This window comes from Lethenteron reissneri, chromosome 23 (assembly GCF_015708825.2).
Source record: "Lethenteron reissneri isolate LAM-NWPU_2019-01 chromosome 23, ASM1570882v1, whole genome shotgun sequence".
Classification (NCBI taxonomy): Eukaryota; Metazoa; Chordata; class Hyperoartia; order Petromyzontiformes; family Petromyzontidae; genus Lethenteron; species Lethenteron reissneri.
The window spans coordinates 22,761,447-22,785,981 of record NC_083801.1 but is presented as its reverse complement, the minus strand read 5'-3'; the positions used below and the strand labels follow the sequence as shown (position 1 = coordinate 22,785,981).

At 55.3% G+C, this 24,535-nt stretch overlaps 1 protein-coding gene across 1 annotated transcript in view; it reads right to left on the bottom strand.

The window, feature by feature from the left end:
- Positions 1-24,535, bottom strand: part of LOC133346216 (receptor-type tyrosine-protein phosphatase N2-like) — a 243,223-nt gene that overhangs the window by 148,153 nt on the left and 70,535 nt on the right. Inside the window, exon 10 of the mRNA XM_061557742.1 lies at positions 9,257-9,336. Within this exon, the coding sequence (XP_061413726.1) occupies positions 9,257-9,336 (80 nt within the window). The remainder of the gene's footprint in view (positions 1-9,256; positions 9,337-24,535) is intronic.

Here is a 24,535-nt window from a genome sequence, read left to right as displayed (position 1 = left end):
CCCTCCCTCCCTCCCCCCTGACTACCTCCCTCACTCCCTCCCTCACTCTCCTCCCTCACTTTCTCCCTTCCTCCCTCCCTCCCTTCTCCCTCTCCTCCCTCGCCTCCCTCCATCCCTCTCCTCGCCCTGCGCCCCTCGTCACGGCGCGGGCTCCTTCGCCCCGTGGCGCCGCCGCCGGCCGCGAGCCCCGCGGCGCGCGCGCCTCACTCCCCGCTCGCTCCCTTCTCGCGTAATTTGAAGTGCGTCGTTGATTTCTCTCGATTTTAATCAAACGAGTTAAGTCGCACGCACGCCTAATTAAAACGCACGGTCTAATTAGCGGGGATCGCGCGCGCGCGGTAAAAAATCAACGTCAAGTCGCGACGCGCTCCCGACGGAGTCGTCGGCGCGCGACGTGACCGTCGGAACCGCCGCTGCCTCCACGCGCCCCACGCAGACGCGCCTCGTGGTGATGGTGCCGCGTGCCGTGGTGATGGAGCCGCGTGCCGTGGTGATGGTGCCGCGTGCCGTGGTGATGGTGCCGCGTGCCGTGGTGATGGTGCCGCGTGCCGTGGTGATGGTGCCGCGTGCCGTGGTGATGCTGCCGCGTGCCATGGCGGTTCAGTGATTTGTGCACCGCAACCCACGAACTTGGTAGCCCGAGATCAACCCCTGGCTATGGCTAATATCAGCAGCGGTGAGTGAAATATGAAGCCCGGCTGGGCGGTGACGAGTCCCGCTTGGCATAGAACAATTGCTCACAACGACGTCGATCATGATGTGTGTTTGATAGAGCCGCCCGCATGTTTTCACGCGACTCCCATCACATCTCGTCAAAGGGCACCCCCGGTGGCAGCGGTCCTTGTGCTCCACAAGATGACTCAACATCTGGCCTCCAAACCAGTCGCCCACAAGGGGGCGATGATTGCTGGGTGCAACCCAGTTGAGTAATCTGCATGCCATTCGAGAATTTAGCCGACTCTTAACGTCCACTGCGAAGCAAAAGGCGGGGAGTGTTGTTAAATATACGACACACTGCAATAATAACCAGGGCGGGCCGCTGGGTTTGAACCGTGAACCCCTACGTTATATGTATGTTGTATGTACCTATGTTGAACTTCTTTTGCACCGTACGTAGCCAACCGTGCTAATAGGAGGTGCGAGGGCGAAGGACAAGAAGCTAAACACAAAACGCGGTTCTAAAGAAACGAGTTTGTCAATGTCGATGATGATGATGATTTAAAAGTGCATAGCTCCCAGTTGCTACATATAACATCGGAAGAGCATTCCAGACGGTTGCAGAAGCGCATCCCAAAGCGCGCGACGCGGTGCCCGTCTTTGTACAACTCGACGGGGGGGGGGGGGGCTGTGGTTGTCGTGGTGGCTGATATCTGAGGCAGCCCAGCCCCCCACATCATCACCAACTCGCGCTGATTGCCAAATGTTGACGTGAGGCCCAACATCCCCCACGAGCCACGAGGCCTTCGCCCAGCAGTGGACTGACAAAGGTCCGTAAATTATAAATAATAACTTGTAAAGATTCAGCAATTAATCAATTAAAATGGATTACTTCGCTCTTTGCAGGTGAATAATTCATGTGAGAATCAATTATTTATGATATGTCAAGAATAAATTCAAAGCGCTGTACACGCGCTCATGTTCAATGTGGACCAAGGGGGTGTAACAAAGCCGTGCAGACGAGGCAGAGCCAATAACACAAACAGCACTAACGAGCCAATAACACAAACAATACTAACGAGCCAATAACACAAACAGCACTAACGAGCCAATAACACAAACAGCACCAACGAGACAGGGAGGACACGTGAGAGAGGACACGTGATGGAAGAACACGTGAGGGAGGTCACGTGAGAGAGGGAGGTCACGTGAGACAGGTCACGTGAGGGAGGTCACGTGCACCCCTTCAGAGGGACTGCCGAGCTCGGAGTGGTGGTACAGCGCTTAGCGCGCTGCACTGTGAACCACAACATTTCCAACAATACCGGCCACGGATGACATTAGTGGCGATATCAACACCGGGGGTTTCCCCTCTGCCACCTCTGCCGCTCACCACCAACGCGCACGACCAAGGTGCTGGCCGATAAAACCCCGTGGACTGGCATGTCACGCGGCGGTCTTCGTCCATTCGTGGACTGCCCCCACCCACTTGTGTCGTAGCCACGCTGCGTCACAGCTCGCCACGGCGTCATCGCGAGAGACGTCTTCGTGTGATGCGCGTGCTGACGGAAGCGTCGCGTGGCCTCGCACGCGGATCATCGTCGGTGACATTTTTACGTCGATCGAGGGAGGAGTGGGGGGGGCTGCACCGCCTCTCCGAGCCCCCTGAGTTCAGGTCGCCTGCGTGTGGCACCATCGCGTGCGCGCACACCCCCACAGCAGCACCACTGCGCGTGGTAAACACAGGCGCGCAGAGACAAAGCTCCCCCGTATAGCCTCGAACGGGCTGCTGGGTCGAGTGCCGTTAACGAGCACGGTACGTCTGCGTAAACATGCTGCTGCTACACAAAGAGACTGACAGGGACACGACGAGGCACAGAGTTGTGGAGACAGACACAGATAGGGACACAAAAGGACGGAGACACAGGCTCGACACGGACGCACAGATCCTGGGAGCCCTGCGCACGCGGAGCTGCCCCGCGCTCCCCACCACTGCCCGCGGTTTGTTCTGCGGCGTCTCTCGGCTGACGGCTTCGTCGCTGGCTGACGGCGTCGCGCCGCGCGCCGTCACACCGCCGGGGTCAGGGCCGCGAGTTGAACTCCTGAAAGCCGCAACGTCAAGTCGCCCCGTGCCATGCGCCATGCTCGCCCGCGCCTGCCGCCCGACCCATTAGCCCCGCGAGCGTCTCCACGCCGCCGCCGCTGCTGTCGATCGTGCGCCGAACGACGCCCGCGTCTCGCTCGCGAAGGGATGCGCGGCGTGGCAATTGGCTCTCACCTGCTTTGAATACAGGACACCTACCTGCCTCCTTCCCTGCCTACCCACGTACCGACGCATCTCACGGCCCACACAGCCTTCCGCTCTCAACACGAACTCGATGACCGCCGCTCCATGCGGGCAGACGAGCCGAGCTCCGGGTTTTGCTGGTTCGGTTCGCCATCATCTCCCGCGGCCCTTTGACGGGAGACTGCACGGCGCGAGCTGAGGCCCTCCTGCGAGCCAACGCTTTGAACGCACGGGTTGGTGAATCGCGAAGAGATTTGCGGAATTCCTCAATCAGCTGAGGTGTGGAGTTGCCAGGAGATGGGAGTACAGCAAGTGGTTCTGGTACTCGTCCCGTCTTGAACTCTGAGTGCGAGTTGTGTGCGCGGGGCTATCTCGGCTCTCTCCCAAAAGCAAACCACTCCTTACGCTGGAAATGGAAAGCATCGAAATGCAGGACCTGCCTGAAATCATTCTGTAGGCTACGTGAGGCTTTTCTCCATGAAGGAGCTTCACGGCATTAATGACTTGGTTCGTTAAAAATCGTCACTGAGCCAGAAATACTCCCAGCGCTTCTGGGACATTCTACAATGGGTTAACGCTGATGGGCCTCCACGCCACCCTTGAGGCTGTTGTTGGCATTCAGCGCTCCATAGATTATCGATTCATACCGCATCTATTTGGGGCAGTGACACGGTCCAGCAGTAGCGCGTTAGCTGCTTGTTGCAGACGTTCGCTGTGAACTCCGCGGCAGGCCGCCCTGGTTAGTAACCATAACATAGCATGCCTCCTGTGACGTCATTCGAAACGAGTAACCCATCGTGTGCTGGCGGAATGGTCAAAATTTGCCATTTGGTAAAAATTATGCGAATGCCTTAAACGGGGTTGACAAAGCAGCAGCATCATCATAGCATCGCCCCTCGCTGTGTAACTCCTGCACACTGTGCGTGTGTGTGTCTGAACCATCGTGCCTGCATAATGGCTTTGTGCTACACGAATGTCACGAATACCTAATGTAAATTATTTATGATTATTACCCGAAACATTTCATAAATAAAGCTCCCCTACGGGCGGTTGATCTGCGAGGCTACGGCAGCAGTCACCGAGACGCCCACGGTCGCGGGTTTAGTGGGCGAGAGGGCAGCTCTGAAGTGGAAAACGCCGCCGGCAATCAAAATGAATGCTGGCGGGGCATGGGATCGGGCGGCGCGTCGTCTCCGCAATGTGGCAGGTCAGGGATGGGGGTTGGATGACGGCATCGCAAAGATCTCGGAGGATCTGTGTTTCATTCTGCAGTGCTAAACAACGCCCGAGTGTTGGGGGTGGGGGGGGTCTAAACGAACGGGGTTTTGTGACACTGCGTTGCCAGTCGCGCACGAGCCCAAATCACAAACAAAAGCCCACGAGTCATTCGTAAATTATAGTGCCATAAAGAATTGCCAACAATTAACTGGCCAGGTGCCTCCTTTTTCTTTGGCTGTGAAGAAGGCCCCTTGCCCGAATGCGTGGAGTTCTTGTCCTAGATAGATTTGAGAGCGGGGGACAGTAGCGTCGAGAGAAACAAGAGAGAGGAATTCAATTCGCGGCTTTTGGCCGAGCTGCGTAACGGACGGCCCAAATCCCGGGCGCGCGAGCGTGAAAGCGACGTGGCCTGGGCAATCAGCATCGTTAGGGAACACCGGGAAAGCGATGAAACGCAAAATCCACATTTCTCACGCGACATAATTTAAACCAAGCGCAGAGCGGAAAGCGCCGTTCGGGGCAACCCAGTGTCATAAACCACGCGTGCGCCCACAGCCGCACCGGCCAACTGAGCTCTTCTCGGGTTTGTCCATTACCCAACAGCTACTATTCGGTAGCTATTCATATGTCGGTTTAATAACTTGTTGTCAGAATACATAAATTAATGTATTAACTCGATGAGCCCCCATGGTGTTAAATGCAGTCTCCAATCCTGATGAACTCCATCCCTCTGGCCTCTCCATGTGCTATTTAGAAGGCCTATTGCCCGAGACCGCAACTCTTATTTGTGTTGTCCTTATTGTTGAGGTCACGGTGTTCGTGACGAGTGAGTGCTGAGTTGGCGTTGTTGGCTGTGCTGGTGCACCGCTGACAACCCAGTAGCAGCAGCAGCAGCAGCAGGGCCGAGAGGAAGCCCTGGCCGCCTGTGACGACCCCACGCGCTCTCTAATTGTTCACCTCACTGTGACAGTGTCTGAATCTCCTCAATGCCTTACATCGTCTACATTTTAAACCGCATTTTCTTTTGTTGCCCATTGTTTTGACTTCACTTTATTTCCATAATATAGGTTGTAAATGTTGTGGATTTGCTCTCCAACACACGAGTGTGCTGTACTAGTAACGAATTGTTCTGTTTACGTAATAACCCTTACTAATTGGCTGTGTCGGGTGGTGGGGGGTTTAACGACACATTTATATTTACGCGATCTAACCCCCCCAAAACAAACTATATTATGGATGATATTGGTCTTGAAAGCCTACGTGTTGAACGTATTTCTTGTGTATTTGTGTATTTATATATCTGAGTTGTGACTAGAATGGTTTATTTACTTTAATTTTGATTTTGCTATGCTGTAGAGCTCGTGTTACCCAGGTCTCCCTCGGTGTGAATGGCTCTCAGCAGGGCGTACACAGAGGCCTCCTTCCCTCTGCTCACAGGCCCGGCCATCCGCCCCTCCTCATTTCATCTCAAGGTCAGTGGTGCGCCTAACCGTTCTCTTTAAGATTTAATTCATATCCAACAAATGTATATTCGATACTAAAATACAAGACGCAGAACAGCCCAACCAAGCAAACACAAAGGGTACAGCCAAAAATAACAATGTATGAAGCTCAATAAAGCCAAGATTGAATGTGTTGGAGAGATTGTGAGTCCTTAATCCAGCAGTGGATAGAAGACGGCTCATCATAATAAAAAATTATGTTCTTTATTAATTTAAATACTACCCCTGGAAAATCCCCTCGTTTGCCAGGGTGCACAGAGTGACCATGCAATTGTAGCCATCGTGAGGACGGACCTGTCCCCTTTCCTATCCATATGGATGTGGAATTCCCACTGTTGGCTCAAGGCCACCACCAATGGAGAAGAATGCCACGCGAAGCTGCTTGGAGCGAGCGGCGCTGTTACTCTGTCGGAACGCGACCTTTTACATCGCCGAGAGCACTGCTGGAAATTTGTCAGAAACTGTCCCTGCGGAAAGACATTCTTGGGAATCAGTAAAGTTTTCTTGGATAAATAAAGGGCATGATGATGATTATTATTATGGGTTTAAACATGGCGAGCATCAGCCATGCGACATGGACAATCACGACAACACAAAGGCGTGTGCGTGGCAATCTGGCCCAACTCACAATTCAATAAAAACAAATTTCAGGGTTCCGGTTTGTGATTCTATTCAAAAATCGATTATTTGTCTTGGGTTGTTTTTTACCGTCTCATTTGCATTGCTTTAATATGTTCCGTATTATTTGTGCATATATTAGTTTGCGTCATTCGCCTACATCAGCATATCAATTCCATATATTTTGAATAGATCATAAATAACCGTTTTTTTGCACGCTCGATTCGCTGCGTGTATCACGATCGTGAGAATATATTCCAAGGCAGCGAACCGATGCGTATCGGCTCACCATTGCCCATCCTGGCCATAGTCACACTTCGTGTGATGGGATTGCCGAACAAACGCGAGAGAGACAAAAACCCGCACGACAACGAGGCATCGGCACGGCCACCACCACCAACTAACGATCGCATCAGAGGCGTCCCAGGCAGGGGGCTGCTGATTGCGTTCCCACTCGGAATCGATCGACCAAGGGGCACAGGAGGCTCGGGGCTCTCCGATCTCCGCGTCGCGGTCCCGGTTAGAAACCCGCACCAAACCCTTCAGTAGCCCCCCCCCCCCCCCAAGCTAGCCCGCCACGAGGGGTAATTACATGGTAATTGGAGGCGAGCCTCGTGCGTGACTGTGGCGTTTTGTCCGTCAGTCTAAACTGAAATGCCGCGGACCGATTCGGCAAAGCGAGGAGGCGAGAGGAGCCTCCTCCTCCTCGTTACCGGCGCTGCGCTGATGCCGGCGAGCGGGCTGCGCGCACGGAGGGCGCAGCGAGCACTGCGGGGGGGGGGGGCGACACGGGGGGCGGGGGTGGTGGGGGTGGGTGGTGCTGTCGTCTTCAATAGTTGTTTACGAAGCCTCACGTGAGTGCCGTGTACACGACAAAATGCCACGTGCTTCGTGCTCGAGTTCAGTGGTTGTTCTGTACCCCTACAGCCCCTACCCTGTCTGTGTACCCCTACCAGCCCCTACCCCTGTCTGTGAACCCCTACCAGCCCTACCCCTGTCTGTGTACCCCTACAGCCCCTACCCCTGTCTGTGAACCCCTATACCAGCCCCTACCCCTGTCGGTGTACCCCTACCAGGCCCTACCCCTGTCTGTATACCCCTACCACCTACTCACTCACCACACTGCAGGTCACAACAACAACTCACTCACCCACTCACTCACCACACTGCAGGTCACAACAACTCACTCACCCACTCACTCACCACACTGCAGGTCACAACAACCACCCACTCACCACACTGCAGGTCACAACAACACACTCACTCACCCACTCACTCACCACACTGCAGGTCACAACAACAAACTCACCCTACTCACTCACCACACTGCAGGTCACAACAACTCACTCACCCACTCACTCACCACACTGCAGGTCACAACACTTCTCTTTCTGCATCTTCCCTCGCAGTCCACTTTGTGGAGCAGTCCACTTTGTAATTCCCTCCCAACGTCTCCTTGCCCAGCTCCTCATGAAAACCGTGCGCGATTCACGACACGTATCATCTCTTGTTTAGTCCTCCTTCAGTCGTGCTGCTTGTTGCTGGCCACTGTGTTTTAGGCATGTCAGCATACTATATAAATTGTTTAAAGTTTTGCTGGCTGGACGGTCGCGTCTGGAAGTATGGACGAACGAACGGTCGCCTTGACAGTTAAACACAAAAACACAACAAACTCGCACGGCGCAAGGAGGCCGCCGACACGGAACCGAACGAATCTGCGCCAAACTTCCCCCAGAACCGAGATCGAAATCAAGGTGAGCCACGAGGCCCCGTGCCTCCACGGACCAATCAGGCGACGGGCATTGCTGACCGAGCCCCTCTCGTGAGCCAATCAGACGACGCGCTGAGAGGCTGACGACCCCTCGTCGGCTTCCCATCACGCCCAGGCATCGCGCCGTCGGTGTTTTGTGCCCTTGGCTCGCGCGAGCCGCCTGCCCAGAAGACTCTTCTCACTCACAGTTCGCTTCGATAAAAACAATTATAATTGCAATGGTTTGTTTTCCCGAAGATTACGAACCTTGAGTACGTGATTCCATCCACAGAGCTGCCCCTGCCGACCTCTCAGCTCACTCCGCTGCCCTCAACAGCAAACGGGGCGCTCTGTTAAAGCCTCGCAGTCACATTGACTCGGTGGGAGGTCGCTCGCTCTACGCTGCTGCTGCTGCCGGATGGAACTCCCTCCACCGTCCGTGCTGTCGGCTCCCTGCCCCTGCTCGTCCAGGCTCCAGGCCTACCTCTTATCCTCTGCCTATGATTCATTCACTGCCTCCTTCCTATCAATGCAGTGCCTTAGATAAGAAGAACGCCGTCACAATCGCAGCACCTTCGTTAATCCACTGCTGGATGACGGCCTCCCCACACTGTAGGTCTTGGGGACTGTTACACTCGGCCTCCCTTACAAAATAAAAAAAAATCACAACGAATTCCTTCATAGCACTCCAGCGATGTCACAGTATTGGCTCTGCGTACGGGACTGTGCAATACAATGTGGACTTAAATAGCAGCTGAACGCGACCGCAGGTGCACAGATACAGTCAGAATATTTGCTTTAGACAGAGAGAGAAGGAAGTTGGTCACAGGCAGAGAGAGGAAGGTGGAGAGCCTCGACTCGAACAGGGAGCCGACAGCACGGACGGCAGGGGAGGGATTCCCGCGAGAGGTCAACACCGCCACGTCGCCAAACGAACGTTGGACAAGCCCGACTCGCGCACACACGCGCGAAACAAATCTCCAGATACGGCCATCATAATAATTACCGAATCCTCCAGATAATAAAACTGTAACTTTAACCCTGCATTGTAAAGACGGGAGCGCGGGAGTGCGTCGTGTAATCCGGTAGAGGCGCGTGCGTGTCGCCACGCTCGCACGATCTCTGCCCTCACGGGGCACGCGGGTGGCGGGTGCGGAGAAGGCGCGACGCCGTGGACTCTGTGGCCGCCTGTGGCGACCTGGGCCCCCCCGCCGCGCCACTCACCTGCAGAGTTGGCCACGGCGCCGAGCGACGCGCCGCTGAGGTCGCCACCCAGCTGGAAGGCCACAGCCGCCCCGGCCACACTGCACGCGTCGCACGGGGCAAGGGGGCGGACGGCGAGGTCAAGGCGAGGTCATAGCGAGGTCAGATCGAGGTCAAGGCGAGATCAAGGCGAGGTCTATGTGGGGTCAAGGCGAGGTCAAAGCGAGGTCAAAGCGAGGTCAGGGCGAGGCCAAGGCGAGGTCAAGGCGAGGTGAAGGCGAGGTCAAGGCGAGGTCAAAGCGAGGTCAAGGCGAGGTCAGGGCGAGGTGATGGCGAGGTCAAGGCGAGGTCAAAGCGAGGTCAAGGCGAGGCCAGGGCGAGGTCAAGGCGAGGCCAAGGCGAGGTCAAGGCGAGGTCAAAGCGAGGTCAAGGCGAGGTCAGGGAGAGGTGATGGCGAGGTCAAGGCGAGGTCAAAGCGAGGTCAAGGCGAGGCCAGGGCGAGGTCAAGGCGAGGCCAAGGCGAGGTCAAGATGAGGTCAAGGCGAGGTCAAGGCGAGGTCAAATCAAGGTTAAATCGAAGTCAGGGCAAGGCTAAGGCAAGGTCAAGGCGAGGTGAAGGCGAGGTCAAGGCGAGGTCAAAGCGAGGTCAAGGCGAGGTCAGGGCGAGGTGATGGCGAGGTCAAGGCGAGGTCAAAGCGAGGTCAAGGCGAGGCCAGGGCGAGGTCAAGGCGAGGTCAAGGCGAGGTCAAAGCGAGGTCAAGGCGAGGTAAAGGCGAGGTCAAAGCGAGGTCAAGGCGAGGTCAAGGCGAGGTCAAGTCAGCAGTAGTTTGGAGGACAGGGAACACGGATCCAGCGCCGGGACACACGTTCCCCGCCCGTTCCCGATAAGCGCGGTTGGCTACGTACGATGCGAAAGAAGTTCAACATACTTGCATACAACAAACATACAACAAACATACAACATGCATACAACACACAAACAAACGTTCCACTTTGTTTTCCTCTTCGGCTTGTTAGAACCTGTCCAACACCCCCATAGAGCCTGCACAGGCTGTTAGCGAGCACCTCTTGCTAAGGCCGGCATGGGACACAAGGGGTGGTGTAGCCAACATCAAGCCGGCCGTCTTTGTCTCTCCAGTGGCGATGTTTGCACATCGCACCAGGTACTCATTTGAAGCTGAGTCGACCTAGCCGAGGCCCAGGACCGGTTCAGATAATGGTCACTGGTGTTGGCCATGAGCGGGAATCGAACTGGGGTCGCCAGGTTCCAAGCGCAGTGCAGTAACTGCTGCACTGCCGCTCCCCTTATGGGTCACGCACGGACACACGCACGTACACACACGTGCACACGGACACACACACGTACACACGCACGTACACACACGTGCACACGGACACACGTACACACACACGGGCACACACACACGTACACACACACGTACACACGTACACACACACGTACACGGGCACACACGGGCACACACACGGACACACACGCACGTACACACGGACACACACGGACACACACACGTACACACGTACACACGGACACACACACAGACACACGGGGACACGGGGACACACACAAGATTCACATCTTAATTTGAATCGTCCCTCAAGACGTGTTTAGCAATCATCAGGCACACAGCGAGTCGCGACTCAATTTGCATTTCACCGGAGGAGATTAGTAGTAAGATTAGTAGTAAGATTAGTAGTAAGATTAGTAAGCATGAATTATGTATGTCACGGTGGGTGGCGAACTAGGGGGCCCTGCAAACCCCAGGCTGCAGACAGACCGCCGAACGGAGTCACCCCCAGCCATCATCCCCCTCCCCCTCCCGTGTGGGATTCGAACTCGAAGTCGCAACCTTGCGAGCCGAATTCCGTAGCACAGCGCTTACCAAATCCGGACAGGCTTTGGTAGAAAAAAAATCATCACCGTCGTTACATTTCCTGAGTGCCTTTTACAAATTAACATTGAGGTCCATTACACACAAGCCAACCAAGGAGAATGGCTCATTGAGCAAATATGACGCTCTCAATGTGCCTTGAAGGCTGAGACAGTGACAATTTTCATAATTCGCTCTGGAGGCGGGGAGGGGATCTTCCAAAGTTTATGCACCACTCTGTTCTGTTATCACTACAACTACCAGCATGGTGTGCTTTAGCGGAGATTGCGGCATCATTCAAACTGTTAAGGAAAGTGAATGGGATGGGCTTGGACACGGCACGTGGCACCGCAAGGGATGAAGGTCGAGAGCAGTGACGGGGTGTTGTTAGCCAAGCGATGGACCGGCGTGTGTGAGAGAGGACGACCACCGAGGAGATGGAGCAATGGAATCAGCGGCTCGTGTGCAGATGCTGGGTGGATTGTTACAACGGAGAACCACGTGTGAGGTGGTGAGGGCTAGGGGGCCTTCACCCAGCAGTGGATAGACCATGGATGCTGCTGATGATGGTGTCTTTATACATTTACTCGGTTATCGTTGGGGAGGCAATGTGCGGGAAACCAGAGGGGACCTTGCGGCGAACGCGCGCGGAACACGCGGGAACACGCGGGGAACGAGCGGGGAACGAGCGGGGAACGCGTGGGGAACGCGTGGGGAACGCGCAACCCAGCTTACGTATGGCTGCGAGAATGCAGGTGCAGGCATCCGTGTATGGATTTGAGAAGGTTTAAAAAAATAAGTCTGAGAAGACGAATAATAATAAGAAACGTAATGCAATTCCAACCCCCCGCCGTTACATCACGGAAGATGTGACACTACAGAAAGGACACTAAGCTGTTGGTGCCGTGGCGGCTTTTCAAGTTTCCCTACAAACCCCTCGTCAACGCTGGGCCATCTTGTGACAGCTGCAAAAATCATCACCACAACTTCACTCTCAATTATAGCTGCTGCTGCTGCTGCTGAAAGGAAACATTTAAAAAACACGAGCAGGACTCTCTCGCAAAGACTTCTCATAGCAATGGATGTAATCTATTTACATATATTATGTCTGTTTTCATACGTCAAAAATAAACCACAATACATTGATGATCTCGTCAAGTAGAATTAACCATCATCACGCAAACTCCGGTCATCCTCGCAGCGGTTTTCGGCTAACCATCGAACAAAGACGGCCACTGCATCGCGCGCTTTCAAATGCGCTTCTGCGGCCGTCTGGAACGCTCTTCCTTCCGATGTTAGGAAGCCACTGGAAGCTATGCACTTTTAAATCATCATCTAAATTGAACAAAAACATTCTTCAGAACTCCTTTTTGTGTATAGTTTGTTGTCCTTCCCCCCGCACCTCCGATTATCACAGTTGGTTACGTACGGTGCGAAAGAGGTTCAACATTCATACAATAAACTAATGTCAATGATCGCGTTTTAGTAAATGCTGCGGGACACCAAGAGTCCGAAAGACAATCGGCTGATGAACATGAAAATATTTTACGTGAAAAAACAAAAACGGACGGAAGTCTAATCATTATGTCCCTTCTTACAAACAACGTGGCACGGCATCGCCGAATGAGATCCTGTACGAGTTGGCTTTGTGTGCCAGGCCGAGCCGCGTTAAAGACGAGGGAGTTCTCTTAAGAACATCTGGCAGTCCAGCAGCGTTTGTTAAACAGCATCACTCTGCTGGCGAGACACAAGGAGGTGAAGACGAGTGCAGCTTTGTGTTTGTTTCAACGAATACCGCGGTTCAATCTTGATTTGAAGCTTTCGTGACTGCAGGATTCCATACTCTTTGGTTCTTTCGGTAAAGTCACGTAGGTATAAAATAAAATAAATCACGACGTTTCGGGCGCAACACAAGCGTCCATCATCAGGTGGGAAAGCATGGTCTGCTGCTGAGGCAGAATGTTTAAAAAGGTTTGAAATGGGTGTAGCCCAAGGGTCATAAAGAAGTGGCCAGGGCTAGTGATGTTAATGTGAGAAATTAGCATGTAACTGTAAGATAGCAGAGCGGCCTCCTAAACAAGGGCACGGAAGTGGCTATGTTAAAGTGAGGGGTTATCATGATGTTAATGTGAGGGGTTAGCATGATGTTATTGTGAGGGATTATCATGATGTTAATGTGAGGGGTTAGCATGTAACTGTAGAAAAGAAGGCGAAGAAGAGCGGCCTCCTCGACGAAGGAGTGCAACCCAACGGGTGTAATCCGAAGGGCCTGTGAGCATTCCGTAGATGTGATCAATACATCTCGTATCACTTTTGACGACAAGAGATGCAGCTGAACAGAAGCACCGTGCGTGCATCTGAGATTAATAACTATACGAACGTGCGGTGCTTTGTCAATCCGCTGCTGGATGAAGGCCACTCCGTGCCGTGCCGGTCGTGGGGGTTGTTTGACCATATTTCGCCACGCTGGTCACTGCGGGTTGACGAAGGGGGCGGGGAGGAACCAAGACCGGTTCAGGTATCCCTCGCCACTGATGTGAGCCGTGGCCGGGACTCGAACTCGGCTCGCCGGCTCCGTAGCTGTGCAGTGCCGTGAAGCTCTGCGGCACCGCTCTACCGATGGTCGCGCATCGTGGACTGTCGCTCGCGCTCCCCTGGAAGCCCGCGATTCGATGCCCCCCTCCCCACCAGCCGCACCACCGATCAGCGCGGTCGGCTTCGTACGGTGCGAAATCATTTCAAGGACTGGAAGCGGCTTCCCATCACCCGCCACGGCGCTTCGCGTGCAGGGCCTGCGGGCCCAGCCGTCCACCCGCACCCCGCGTCGCCGTGGCTCAGCTCACTGGCAGCGTCATCACACGCTGCCTGCCGAGGCAGGTGGCGGTCATTCCACATTCCTATGGTAGGGGCGAGTACTTGCAAGGCCCAACCATTGTCGCATTCCTGCAGAGCGGCAACGCAAACAGCGGGCGTTTTGTCGGCGTTCGGCAAGCCACGCGCACTCCACCCCACCGTGGAGCGATTGGCAATTCAACTCCGTCCGTGGGTCTCGCGGGCTGGAGCGAGGGATCGGGGACAGAGAGAGACTCGCCCAGGGCTCGAACCGCGGTGGTCGCAGCCGAGACAATTTTGCCGTGCCATCAATCACCGGTGGAATCGTTGCTGTGAGGAAATAGCAGAGGGGGTGTCGTTCAGACCCCCCCCCCCCCCACCTGCGGTAAGGAACGCATTTCACGAGCTCCTCCGGCTGCCGCGGGATTGCGCGCGACTCGTCCTCGCAGGACGCTTTTAAAAGTGATCAAGGAAAACAAATCCTGAATGTGTACGGCAAAGAACAAATTGTTCCAACGTTTCGAGATGTTAGCAAATTTTCACCTCTGCATGACGTTACACAAAACACATTTTCTCCATCGCCCTCTCATCGCTTCCCTCCTCTGTACCTCTCCCCCCCACCACCAAACTCACCCCACGACTTCCCAGCCCGACACTCCACTCCCCACTCTATCACCCCCCGCCCACTTTCCCTGCTGGCGACTCACCGCGCCGACACTTTGCATGCGGCGCGTTTCTCCAAATCCACAGCCGAGGCTGATCTCAGCTTGCCAGCAACAAAAACAGCTTACAAACCTATTTACAACACATCAGACGGGATTACCCGAGCCGCAATAAAGCCTGCCCGCTCCAATTCTTCAGCGCGAGCCGCATCGGAAATCTGCAAAGGCTGGGATTTAGCGAGATGTGTTGCCGACGAACTGGGCACCATTGCGACGGGAGACGTGGAAGGGAAGGAAGGAGATCCCAGGGCGAGCGAGAGCTGCTCGAGCCGCACTCCGCACCGCCTCGTGGCGTGGCCGCGCCGAGCAGCGCCGGGCAGCACCGGGCAGCACCCGGCAGCGCCGGGCAGCACCCGGCAGCGCCGGGCAGCACCGGGCAGCGCCGGGCAGCACCCGGCAGCGCCGGGCAGACCGCGGCGAAGAGCAAAACGAAACGGAGGCCGCCGCCGTCGTCGTCGCCGTCGGGGTTAAACAAACGCTCGGTGGCCTGGCTCGCCGAGGCCGCCCGTCTCTTCCCCGTGCCGCGTTTGAGTGGGAGGTGCAGGCGGGGGAGGGCCCGGTGGCACGGGAGGGATGAGTCGCCGTAGTTGGGAGGCAATGTTTATCTATGCCTCCAAATCCATTTTCAGCGCGGTGCTTAAGTGTGACCGCGCGCACGCTGACAGGCTGTCTGATTGATTTCACACCGCAGCGCCTTGTCTCTGGAAAGCCGAGTCACATTTAATCAAGCACTCCAGCCGGGCTCTGCCAATCGCGCCACCAAGCCCCCCCCCCCTCCTCAATGCCCCCTACTCATCCTACCTCTCCACTGCCACCGTTCGGCTCACCACCACCCATGAACGTCCCCACGCACCCACGTATCCACGCACTTACTATCGACGTACCGATTCACACATACCTACACTGACCCGCTCAAGCACCTTCATATGCACCTACCGATCCACTCAGAAACTCACCCACACAGTAGCTATGCACACACTCATCTGCCTACCTACCCACCTGCTGGATGCACCTGCCCACCCAGACACCTACGGCACCCATCGACCTACCATGCCACCCATCGACTTACGCACCGACTAACAGACCCATCTACCCACCTACCTACAAATCCATATATGTGCCCACCCACGTATGCAGATACCCACCGAGCAGCAGAGAATCGCATCTCGCAAATTTACATAACGATCTGTACATGATTACAGTAGTGAGTTTACTTCTTAAGATACGAGAGGAAAAAAGCGCAATATTTTATGAAAGAAAACTATTATCGCAAATAACATTAATCATTTTGCAATCCTCTGAAAACCTGGGAACGTTTTTCATTAACGGTGATAGTTCAAGAACAAATTCTTAAACGTTTAAAAAAACACGTGTTAAATTAAACATCCAGAAGTAAGTTCTCTGGACATTAATTTGATTACGAAAAAAAAGACGTGTTGAAAAAGAGATTAATAGAATTGTGAACACTCCTCATAAAACAATTTAAATTCGTATTTTACTCATAACAGAGGTTTTTGGGGTTAGGTCGCATAAATATAAATGCGTCCTTAAACCCGCCACCAACCGACAAAGCTGATTAGTCAGGTTTACCACGGAAAGAAAACGTGCTAATTAGTTACGAGTTCAACACTGCGGTGTGTTGGAGAGTAAACCCACAACGTTTACAATTCTAGTACTTTTGCAACACAGAAACCTTCTGGAACAAGAAGCCCCAAAAGCAAGAATCTCCATGCCGGCTCCTTCCTCGCTACCCAACTCGCCTGGACGTCGCAGGTACCCGCCCCAAGTTATCGTCCCAGTTGCCCGTCCATCGGCACGATGTCCGACGTTTTGCTCCACAAGCTGCGAGTGCCTTCAACAAACGGTGCTTCAATTCCTGAACATGTTTCCAGCACGTGGAGCGAAACGTCGGACATCATGCCAGACAACACGTGGCACACAATCCGGAAACGCACCGCAGTCCCGCACCATGTTTGTACATCAGAATATTTGTTTTATAGGTGGAGGAATCCGATGAGCTGTGAAGCTCTTTTCGACACGGGAAGAGTCCGCCGTGCGTGCACACGTACGGCTGTGATCCCGCGCTGTGCAAGCGAAGATCGGTGGATCGGGGATTTTTTTTAACTCCCGAACCCGCCAGGGGTGCGAGATAACGATAATGCTGGCAGTACGGTAAGTGGGTTCGTAGGCCCGTTTGTAAGATCTGTAAATGATGAGAACCCCCCCCCCCCCCCCTGGACAGCGCGCCGCCGGATGTTGCCTTACGCGAACAGACATCAGCATGTCCTGACGAAGTGCATTGTGGTCCTCTGCGGCCACCGCGACAACAAATGTAAACAAATGATGAGTCGTGATGGTCACCTCGGGCAAGGGGACCACCATGCGCTTGTTCTAGGGGAGGAAAACTCTGTCTTTCTTGCACAATGCACAGATGGCTGTGAGCCCATTCGTGGTGACCTCGGGGTTGGCGTCTGGCGGACTTCCACCGGCGCCTTCAGTCTCTTCCCACAAGCAAAATATAAAATTAATGAATCACCGAAGCATCTCAATGCACGACCCACTCATCGTTATATAAAGGAGTCTCGAGTCTCGGTGGCATTTTCCTGGGATAAATACATCACGTTTGTATCCCCATTATTTTCACCGGTTCGGAGAACAACGGTAAGTAGGATTGGCCTCAGCAGGGCTAGTGAGAGAGCACGCGTCTGGCCAGGTGCTGTTCGCTTTGTTAAGCCGAGGGTTTTCATATTTCTCAGTCTTGTCAGAGCGAATGTTTTCAAAAGCAGACTTTGGCCCTGAAGCTAGGACAAAAAGGTCCTCTGATGCCAATGCGATTTCCTTGCGAGGCTCAGTCAATGTCACAGAAAGCCATCAGGGCCCTTATCTGCGATCGGAGGCTTGGCCTGAGAGCTCGACAGCGCAACAAAGCAGCGTTACGGCTTCAGCTGCTGCTGTTCCTGCCACGTCTATTCTGCGGCTTCTGGTTCTACTGCTGCCACTGCTGCTGCTGCTTCTGTTGCCGGGGCTGCTGCTGCTTCTGGCGCTTGCTCTCCCCGGAACCGCGGGCGCTCATCAACGCCTTCACAAACATCCCGTCGAATCTCAGATGCGCAGCGGGCTTGAGCCTGCTTAGTACCTGCATGGCAGACTGCCTGCGAATAGCAGGAGTTGTAGGCTTCAGTTGCGAGATGATCAGGGAAGGTCAGCGCGGTAATGGGTTATTGAAGCTGTCTGTTTGGATATTATGAGTTACCCGCCCCACCCAGGGAACGGATTAGGGTTATGAGGGGCCTAAGGTTAATGGGAGGGAAGGGCCTAACCATGTGGCTGCTGGGCTCCCCTGAGCTAATTACACAACACCGAGGAACCAAGACAACGAATAATCGCACACTCCGTGTGCTGATCGCTGTACGTACGTGGCTCTCGGCGCGCGCCCGCACGCACGCAGACGCACTGCTGCCTCTCGGCGCGCGTTGGCCGCCCAGGACTTTATTTGTTTTTGCTGTCGTCATTTTGGTAACAACCCAGGTCACTCCTGCAGATGCGACTCCTACCCCGGTCTCTTGAGTTCTCACTCAGTGGAACAAAATACGCTTCACTTGACACGTCCCTGGGTGTTGGTGGCGAGGGAGTCTCAGTGTCTCAGCGACAGCAGACACACAGACGCGTGCGTGTGTGTGTGTGCGTGTGTGTGTGTGCGTGCGTGTTGCAGTCGCCACGACTCCTCTCGCTGTGTTTGTGTGCGATGGCGCTCCCGTTTCTACCCCCCCCCCCCCGTCGCCCGAGCGAGACGCCCCTGCCAGCGACGAGCCACGGCTGCCCCCCCCCCACCCCCCGCCCCCCCACCACCTTCTCACATTTGGAATTGGTCTAGCGCCTCCGCGCCCAGGACCTCCGGGGATCGAAGCCATCGCGTCGCTCATTCTCTCATCCCTCATCCCCTTCATTCCCCTCCCACTCGATCCTCTCTTTCACCACCAACTCAAATGCTTTCATTATCTCTCACTCTCTCACTCTCTCGCACGTCCAATGTCTCCCCCCTTCTCTAATTGTCTCTCCGTGCGCTCTCCCTCCTCTCTCGTCCTCCCAATGCGTATCGTGCATCCTGCCTCGCGCTGCCACCCGCATAACGTCGCTGCCTGCACCTCGCCGCCTCCCCTCGTCTCCGTCTCTCACTCACCACCACAACAACAACACCACCACCATCACACGATCCTCCGCTTACGATGACGAAGCGACCCCACGCGCGTTGCTCAATCGTGCCGCGTTCTCGGGCTGTGCCGCGTATCACTCGGCACGATTATCGGGAGCGAAACGTCGGACATCATTCCGCACAAACGAGCGGCGCGGCTCGTTAACGCGTCGGAGAGACGTTCGACGCTCGCCGCTCCAATTTTTTGGACGGATTCCGGCGACGGTCACCGCCCCCACCCCCCTCCTCCTCAACCCCATCCTCATCTTCGCTCTCCGCAGCGCCGCGCGCGATCTGCCCAATCCGCCCGGGGCCGGGGTGCGCGACGCGTCGTGGGGTGCGCGCGCGTCCTGCGGCTCCTCCTCGTGCTCCTGCTGCTGCTCCTGCTGCTGCTCCTGCTGTTGCTGCTTCCACTCACCGTGAGCCCCGCCCAGGCCCACGGGGCCGGTCGCTCCCATCGCAGCGTGCGAGGGGAGACGCCGAAGCCTCCCCGCGGAAACCGCCCAATCGCGTCCTTCTCACCCTTCACACCTTCGGTGGTGGTGGTGGTGGTGACGCAGCTGCTGCTACTGTGTCGGCAGTGGTGCACAAGCAGAACACAAACACACGCAATGCATTCGTCAAGCACAGCACTGTGGCCTTAAAGAAGAAAAGTATATAGGTAACAGGTGACGTTTCGAGCAATGGCCCTTCTTCATGGCACGCAAACCAGAGTACGCGATTGATGTATGAGCTATGAAGAAGGCCAATTACCCAACACGTCACCTATTATGTGGACGTTTTCTCTTTTAAGGCCACAGTGTTATTGACGAATGTGCGGGGCTGAACATTCTCAGCAGCGCCAGGGTTCAGGCCTCCCTCTCGCTGCCGCGCGGCTTCTCGCGGTCGTGCAGCCGCTGCTGTTCGGCGCGGTGTCCGACTTTCGCGCCATGTGGTGGGAGCTTCATCAGAAAACGAATTCGAGTTTTGACGTGGTTGTCACGTGGTCGTCACGTAGTTGTCTCGTGGTTCATCGGCGATCATTTACGTATTTCCTATTCGAGGGAACGTTTAACCAACTAAATATCACGACGCAGTTTTAGCCGAATCACATTGCTACGATTTCGTCGCAGAAATAAAAACCTGAATTTGATGTAAACGCTCCTTGATGAAATCGGTGAAAGCGTCCCCATTGAGGACCTTTACGAAAAATCCTTGAGACGCGGTGACGGTCCATGAATGCACAAAGAGCGCTATTATCGTAATATTACATTTACACGCTCCCTCGGCATCATCCACTTGTCAACGAGCACGTTTCTCCTTCACGCAGAGATTCGCTGAGGGCCACGAACGAGCCCGAGCCGTGGTGGGCGCTATAATAATGACGGCATCGAGCAGCGATGCTCTCACACGAACACGGTCTATCTCGCACCTTGTAAACATTCCTCATTTCCACACTCACGTCCCTCGCTAAAAAAATTTCCAACGCCTTTAATCTCAAGGCCCTCTCTGCGGCACGTCACCTCGCAACGGAGAGTCCAACCACGCTCCCAAGTCGCGAGCCTCCCGTCCCTGTTTCCTCGCCACTTGCAGCAACGTCGATCCCCAGGCACGCTACGAGATTCTCAAAACGCTTGTAAAATTGACGTCTCAGCATCTCAGACAGCGGACCGCTGCACCGAATCTCCTGAACAAATCTCAGGGAAAACCGCGCAGCTCCGCCGCGTGCAACCGCCGATTGCACCGGCGGCACCAGAAGTGAGAAGCCCCCCCCCCCCCCCAAAATATCCAAGCCACGCCAATTTACCGACCAATTGCCGGAGGTTGATTGCGAGCGATGGGTTACGAGCAATTGCGCGCAATTCAGCCCCAATTCAATTGAGGGTGGTGCCGTGCTGGCACCAAAATTGCGTTGCGCATCATGCTCGTATCATGCTCGTAGCACGCTCGTATCATGCTCGGAATGTGTTGTTTTTGGTGGGGGGCAGACATTCTGAGATCACAGAGCTGCTCTGGAGGTTGGTGGGTGCGAGGGGGGTCAGGCGATGCAACCCTCTCGTCTTCCCTCCCTTCCCTCCCTCTCTCCACCACCAGAATCGGCAACGCCTGTGGTGGTGGTGGTGGTGGTGCAGGTGGAGGGTGATTTTGATTACCGCGCGAACAGCACAGACGGACCGGATGAGCTCCTCGTAGGCGGTGCGTCCCGAGTGGTCAACAGCAGCGCCTCGAGTCGAGTCCCCGTGGGTGGGTGGGTGGAAGGCACCGCGCCTGGGCGCGACTCGCGATCGACTCTCGTCGCTCGCTCGCTCGGTCACTCGGTGGCTGCGAGGCTCCTCGACGAAGTGGATTTGGAGTTGGTGGGAGGGCGGCAGGGGCGGGCGGGGGTCTCAATGTTCTCACGGCGTCAATTACCGCTCTTTGATGCTCACTCTGTGGGTTCTTCAGGGCTTAATGGACTTCTCTTCGCGATTGCATTGTGTGCGTGTCTGTACTTGTGGATGTGTGTGGGGAGCGGTAGTGTAGTGGTTAGCGCAGTGTGCTACAAAACCAGCCACACGTGGTCGAACTCGACCCACGGCCGACATTGGTGGCAACTATCTATCTGAACGGTCTTGTGCCTTCGCTAGGTTAACTCAGCCTTAAATAAGTACCTGGTGCGGTGTGTGAACATTAGCACTGGGGAGACAAAGGCGGTCGGGTGGTGTTAGCCACACCGCTCGCTCATGTGCCATACCGGCCTTCATAGGTGCTAACAGGACTTTACCCAGAATTATATTGTACTGCACATGCACCGACGTTGTATTTTGTTCCGAAAATGGCATCACAATATTAAAGCCACTACCATCACCACCACCACCATCAACACAAGCATTACCATAACCATCACCAACCATCATCACCAAAAAAAGAAAAAAAGATCCTCCGTGTAGCCTTAGCAGACTGTTGGGGCAAGTGCAGTTAGCGAGTACCTATGAAGACCGGCACGGCACACGAGGGTATGTGGCCAGCACCACGCCCAGCCGCCTTTGTCTCCCCAGTGGCGATGTTTACACACTACACCAGGTACTCATTTGAGGCTGAGTCGACCTAGGGGAGGCCCATGACCGGTTCAGATAATCGTCACTGATGTTTGCCGTGAGCGGGAATCGAACTCGGGTCGCTGGGTTCGTAGTGCGGCGTAGCGCTAACCACTACACTACCGCTCCCCACCATCAACACAAGCATTACCATCACCTACTACCACCACCATCACCCCCACCATCAACACAAGCATTACCATCACCATCACCTTCCACCATCACCACCATCATCAACACAAGGATTACCATCACCTTGACCAACCATCACCACCACCATCAACACAAGCATTACCATCACCTTCCACCATCACCACCACCATCAACACAAGCATTACCATCACCTACTACCACCACCATCACCCCCATCATCAACACAAGCATTACCATCACCATCACCAGAGTCATCGTCATCTTCGCTGTCAACGTCCCAGTCAGAGCATCCACCATCACCCCCGCCCCTCCCTCAGCCCCGCCCCTCAGCCCCCCCCCCCTCAGCCCCGCCCCCCCAGCCCCGCCCCCCCAGCCCCGCCCAGCGCGATAAAATCTGCATCCGCTCAGGCTGTCAGCAGCTCATCGCGCCCGTCACCATCTCGATTTGAATCTCCAATAAAACTCAATTTTGTGCAGATATGGGGTGGGGTAGGAGGAGGCCTGGCGGTTTGCATCGGGCGCTGGGGGTGGTGTAGGCGGCGAGCCGAGCGAGTGCGCCAAACCACCACCTCCCTCTGCTGCCGCTTCATTAGTTTGCGCGGCGGTCGCGATGACGGCTGTGGGAGGCGCGTGGCTCGGGTGAGCAGGCGGACGAGATGAGCTCGCGAGCCAGCGAGAGGCGCGGCGATGATGCGCGAGAGCGGTGGCGCAAGTGGTGAGCGCGTCTGCGCTGTGAACCCACACACACATCGACTCGACTGCAGCGTCCCAGTGCTCCCCGAGGTTACATTTAACGTGTAACCGGTGCGAGGACTAAATATCAGCACCGGGAAGACAAAGGCGGCCGGGGGTGTTGTCGGCACAGCGTTGGCCACACCGCCCTGCAAGTTATCATTCATAGGTGCTGCTCGCCAACAGCACTTAGCCCAGCAGCCGGCGTGCGCTACACGGGGGACCTTTGTCGCGTTGACGCGGTGCCGTGTGTGGGTGGAGGCAAGTGGGCAGGTGACGGCGGCAAGAATTAAATGGGGAACGTTTGTATGGAGCTTGGGCGTAGAGACACAGACACCCCCCCCCCCTCGGCAGCTCATTGCTCCGCAGCACGCACAGACGAAGATACCCATATAGCCTTAACGGGCTGTAGGGGAAAGTGCTGTTAGCGAGCACCTATGAAGGCCGACACGGCTCACGAGCGAGTGGGTGGCCAGCACCACGCCCATCCGCCTTTGTCTCCCCAGTGGCGATGTTAACACACCAGGTACTCATCTGAGGCTGAGTCGACCTAGAACACACACGCGCACAAGGTTAAGCCCATTTCAACCCAGCACAGAGGCGTTCACCTCCCCCCCCCTCCTCTCACCGCACCCGCTCACGAAGCTGTCATCCGTCTCAGCGCTAAGGACCTGCCAGCAACAATTAGTGTCGCTCTCCCCAGGGGTCGCCCATCCTCTCTCGAGCGGCAGACTTCCCCACCCCCATCACCCCCACGACTATCCGCCTGCCCGCCCTCACTTCCACCCCACCCAGCCCCACCCACACCGCCACCCAGCCCCACCCACACCGCCACCCAGCCCCACCCAGACCGCCACCCAGCCCCACCCACACAGCCACTCAGCCCCCACCCTCAACCCACAGACGACAACAATCCACAGACCACCGCCGCAACCACGACAACCACCACTTCCCCTACCATAGCAATACAAAGGTCCCCCGTATAGCCGTAACAGACTGTTGGGGCAAGTGTTGTTAGCGAGGGGTGTGCGGTCAGCTCCACGCCCGGCCGCCTTTGTTTCCTAGTGGCGATGCTACTACCACCACCACCCCCAGGCCCCCCTCCTCCTCTGCCTCGGCTCTTCAGCTTCCTCCCGACTCCGCAGCGAGTCGAGCCAAAGAGGACTTGACTCAGCTCGTGACGACACATCGACTCATCGATTCAATACATTCGTACGCTCAATATGTATCCATATAATTGTGTGGGAATCCAATACTTATTATTGTAATTCATTTGTCAATGTTACGTTTAGACTCATGGGATAGACGAAACTATGCAGATGAAAAATAATCGATTCTTGATATGATTAACGATTCCGCGTTGAACAATTCACGTAATCGTCCTGGGGTCTGGGTTAAACCGTGATGGTCGTAGTGGATAGTGGAACGCCGCAGCGGGAGGGGTTTGTTTGCTTCATGGATCTGTGGCTCTGATTGCCATCTCCTGGCCACCTTGCGGCAAAAGCCTGGCGCCGTACCCCGTGCAAGTGCTCGCCAGGCTCGCTCCCGCTCAGCTTCCCAGATCTGAAGAGCTGTGACGACACACAGCTCAGGTGGTATCGACGGCTCTGGCACCCACGATGGCATCGTCACGTTCTGGATCGCGATGTCCGTGACTGCCCAAGCGGAAGGCGTCGTTGGCAGGGACGATGCCTCGTGCTCGATGCTAATGACTGAGTGGCAGC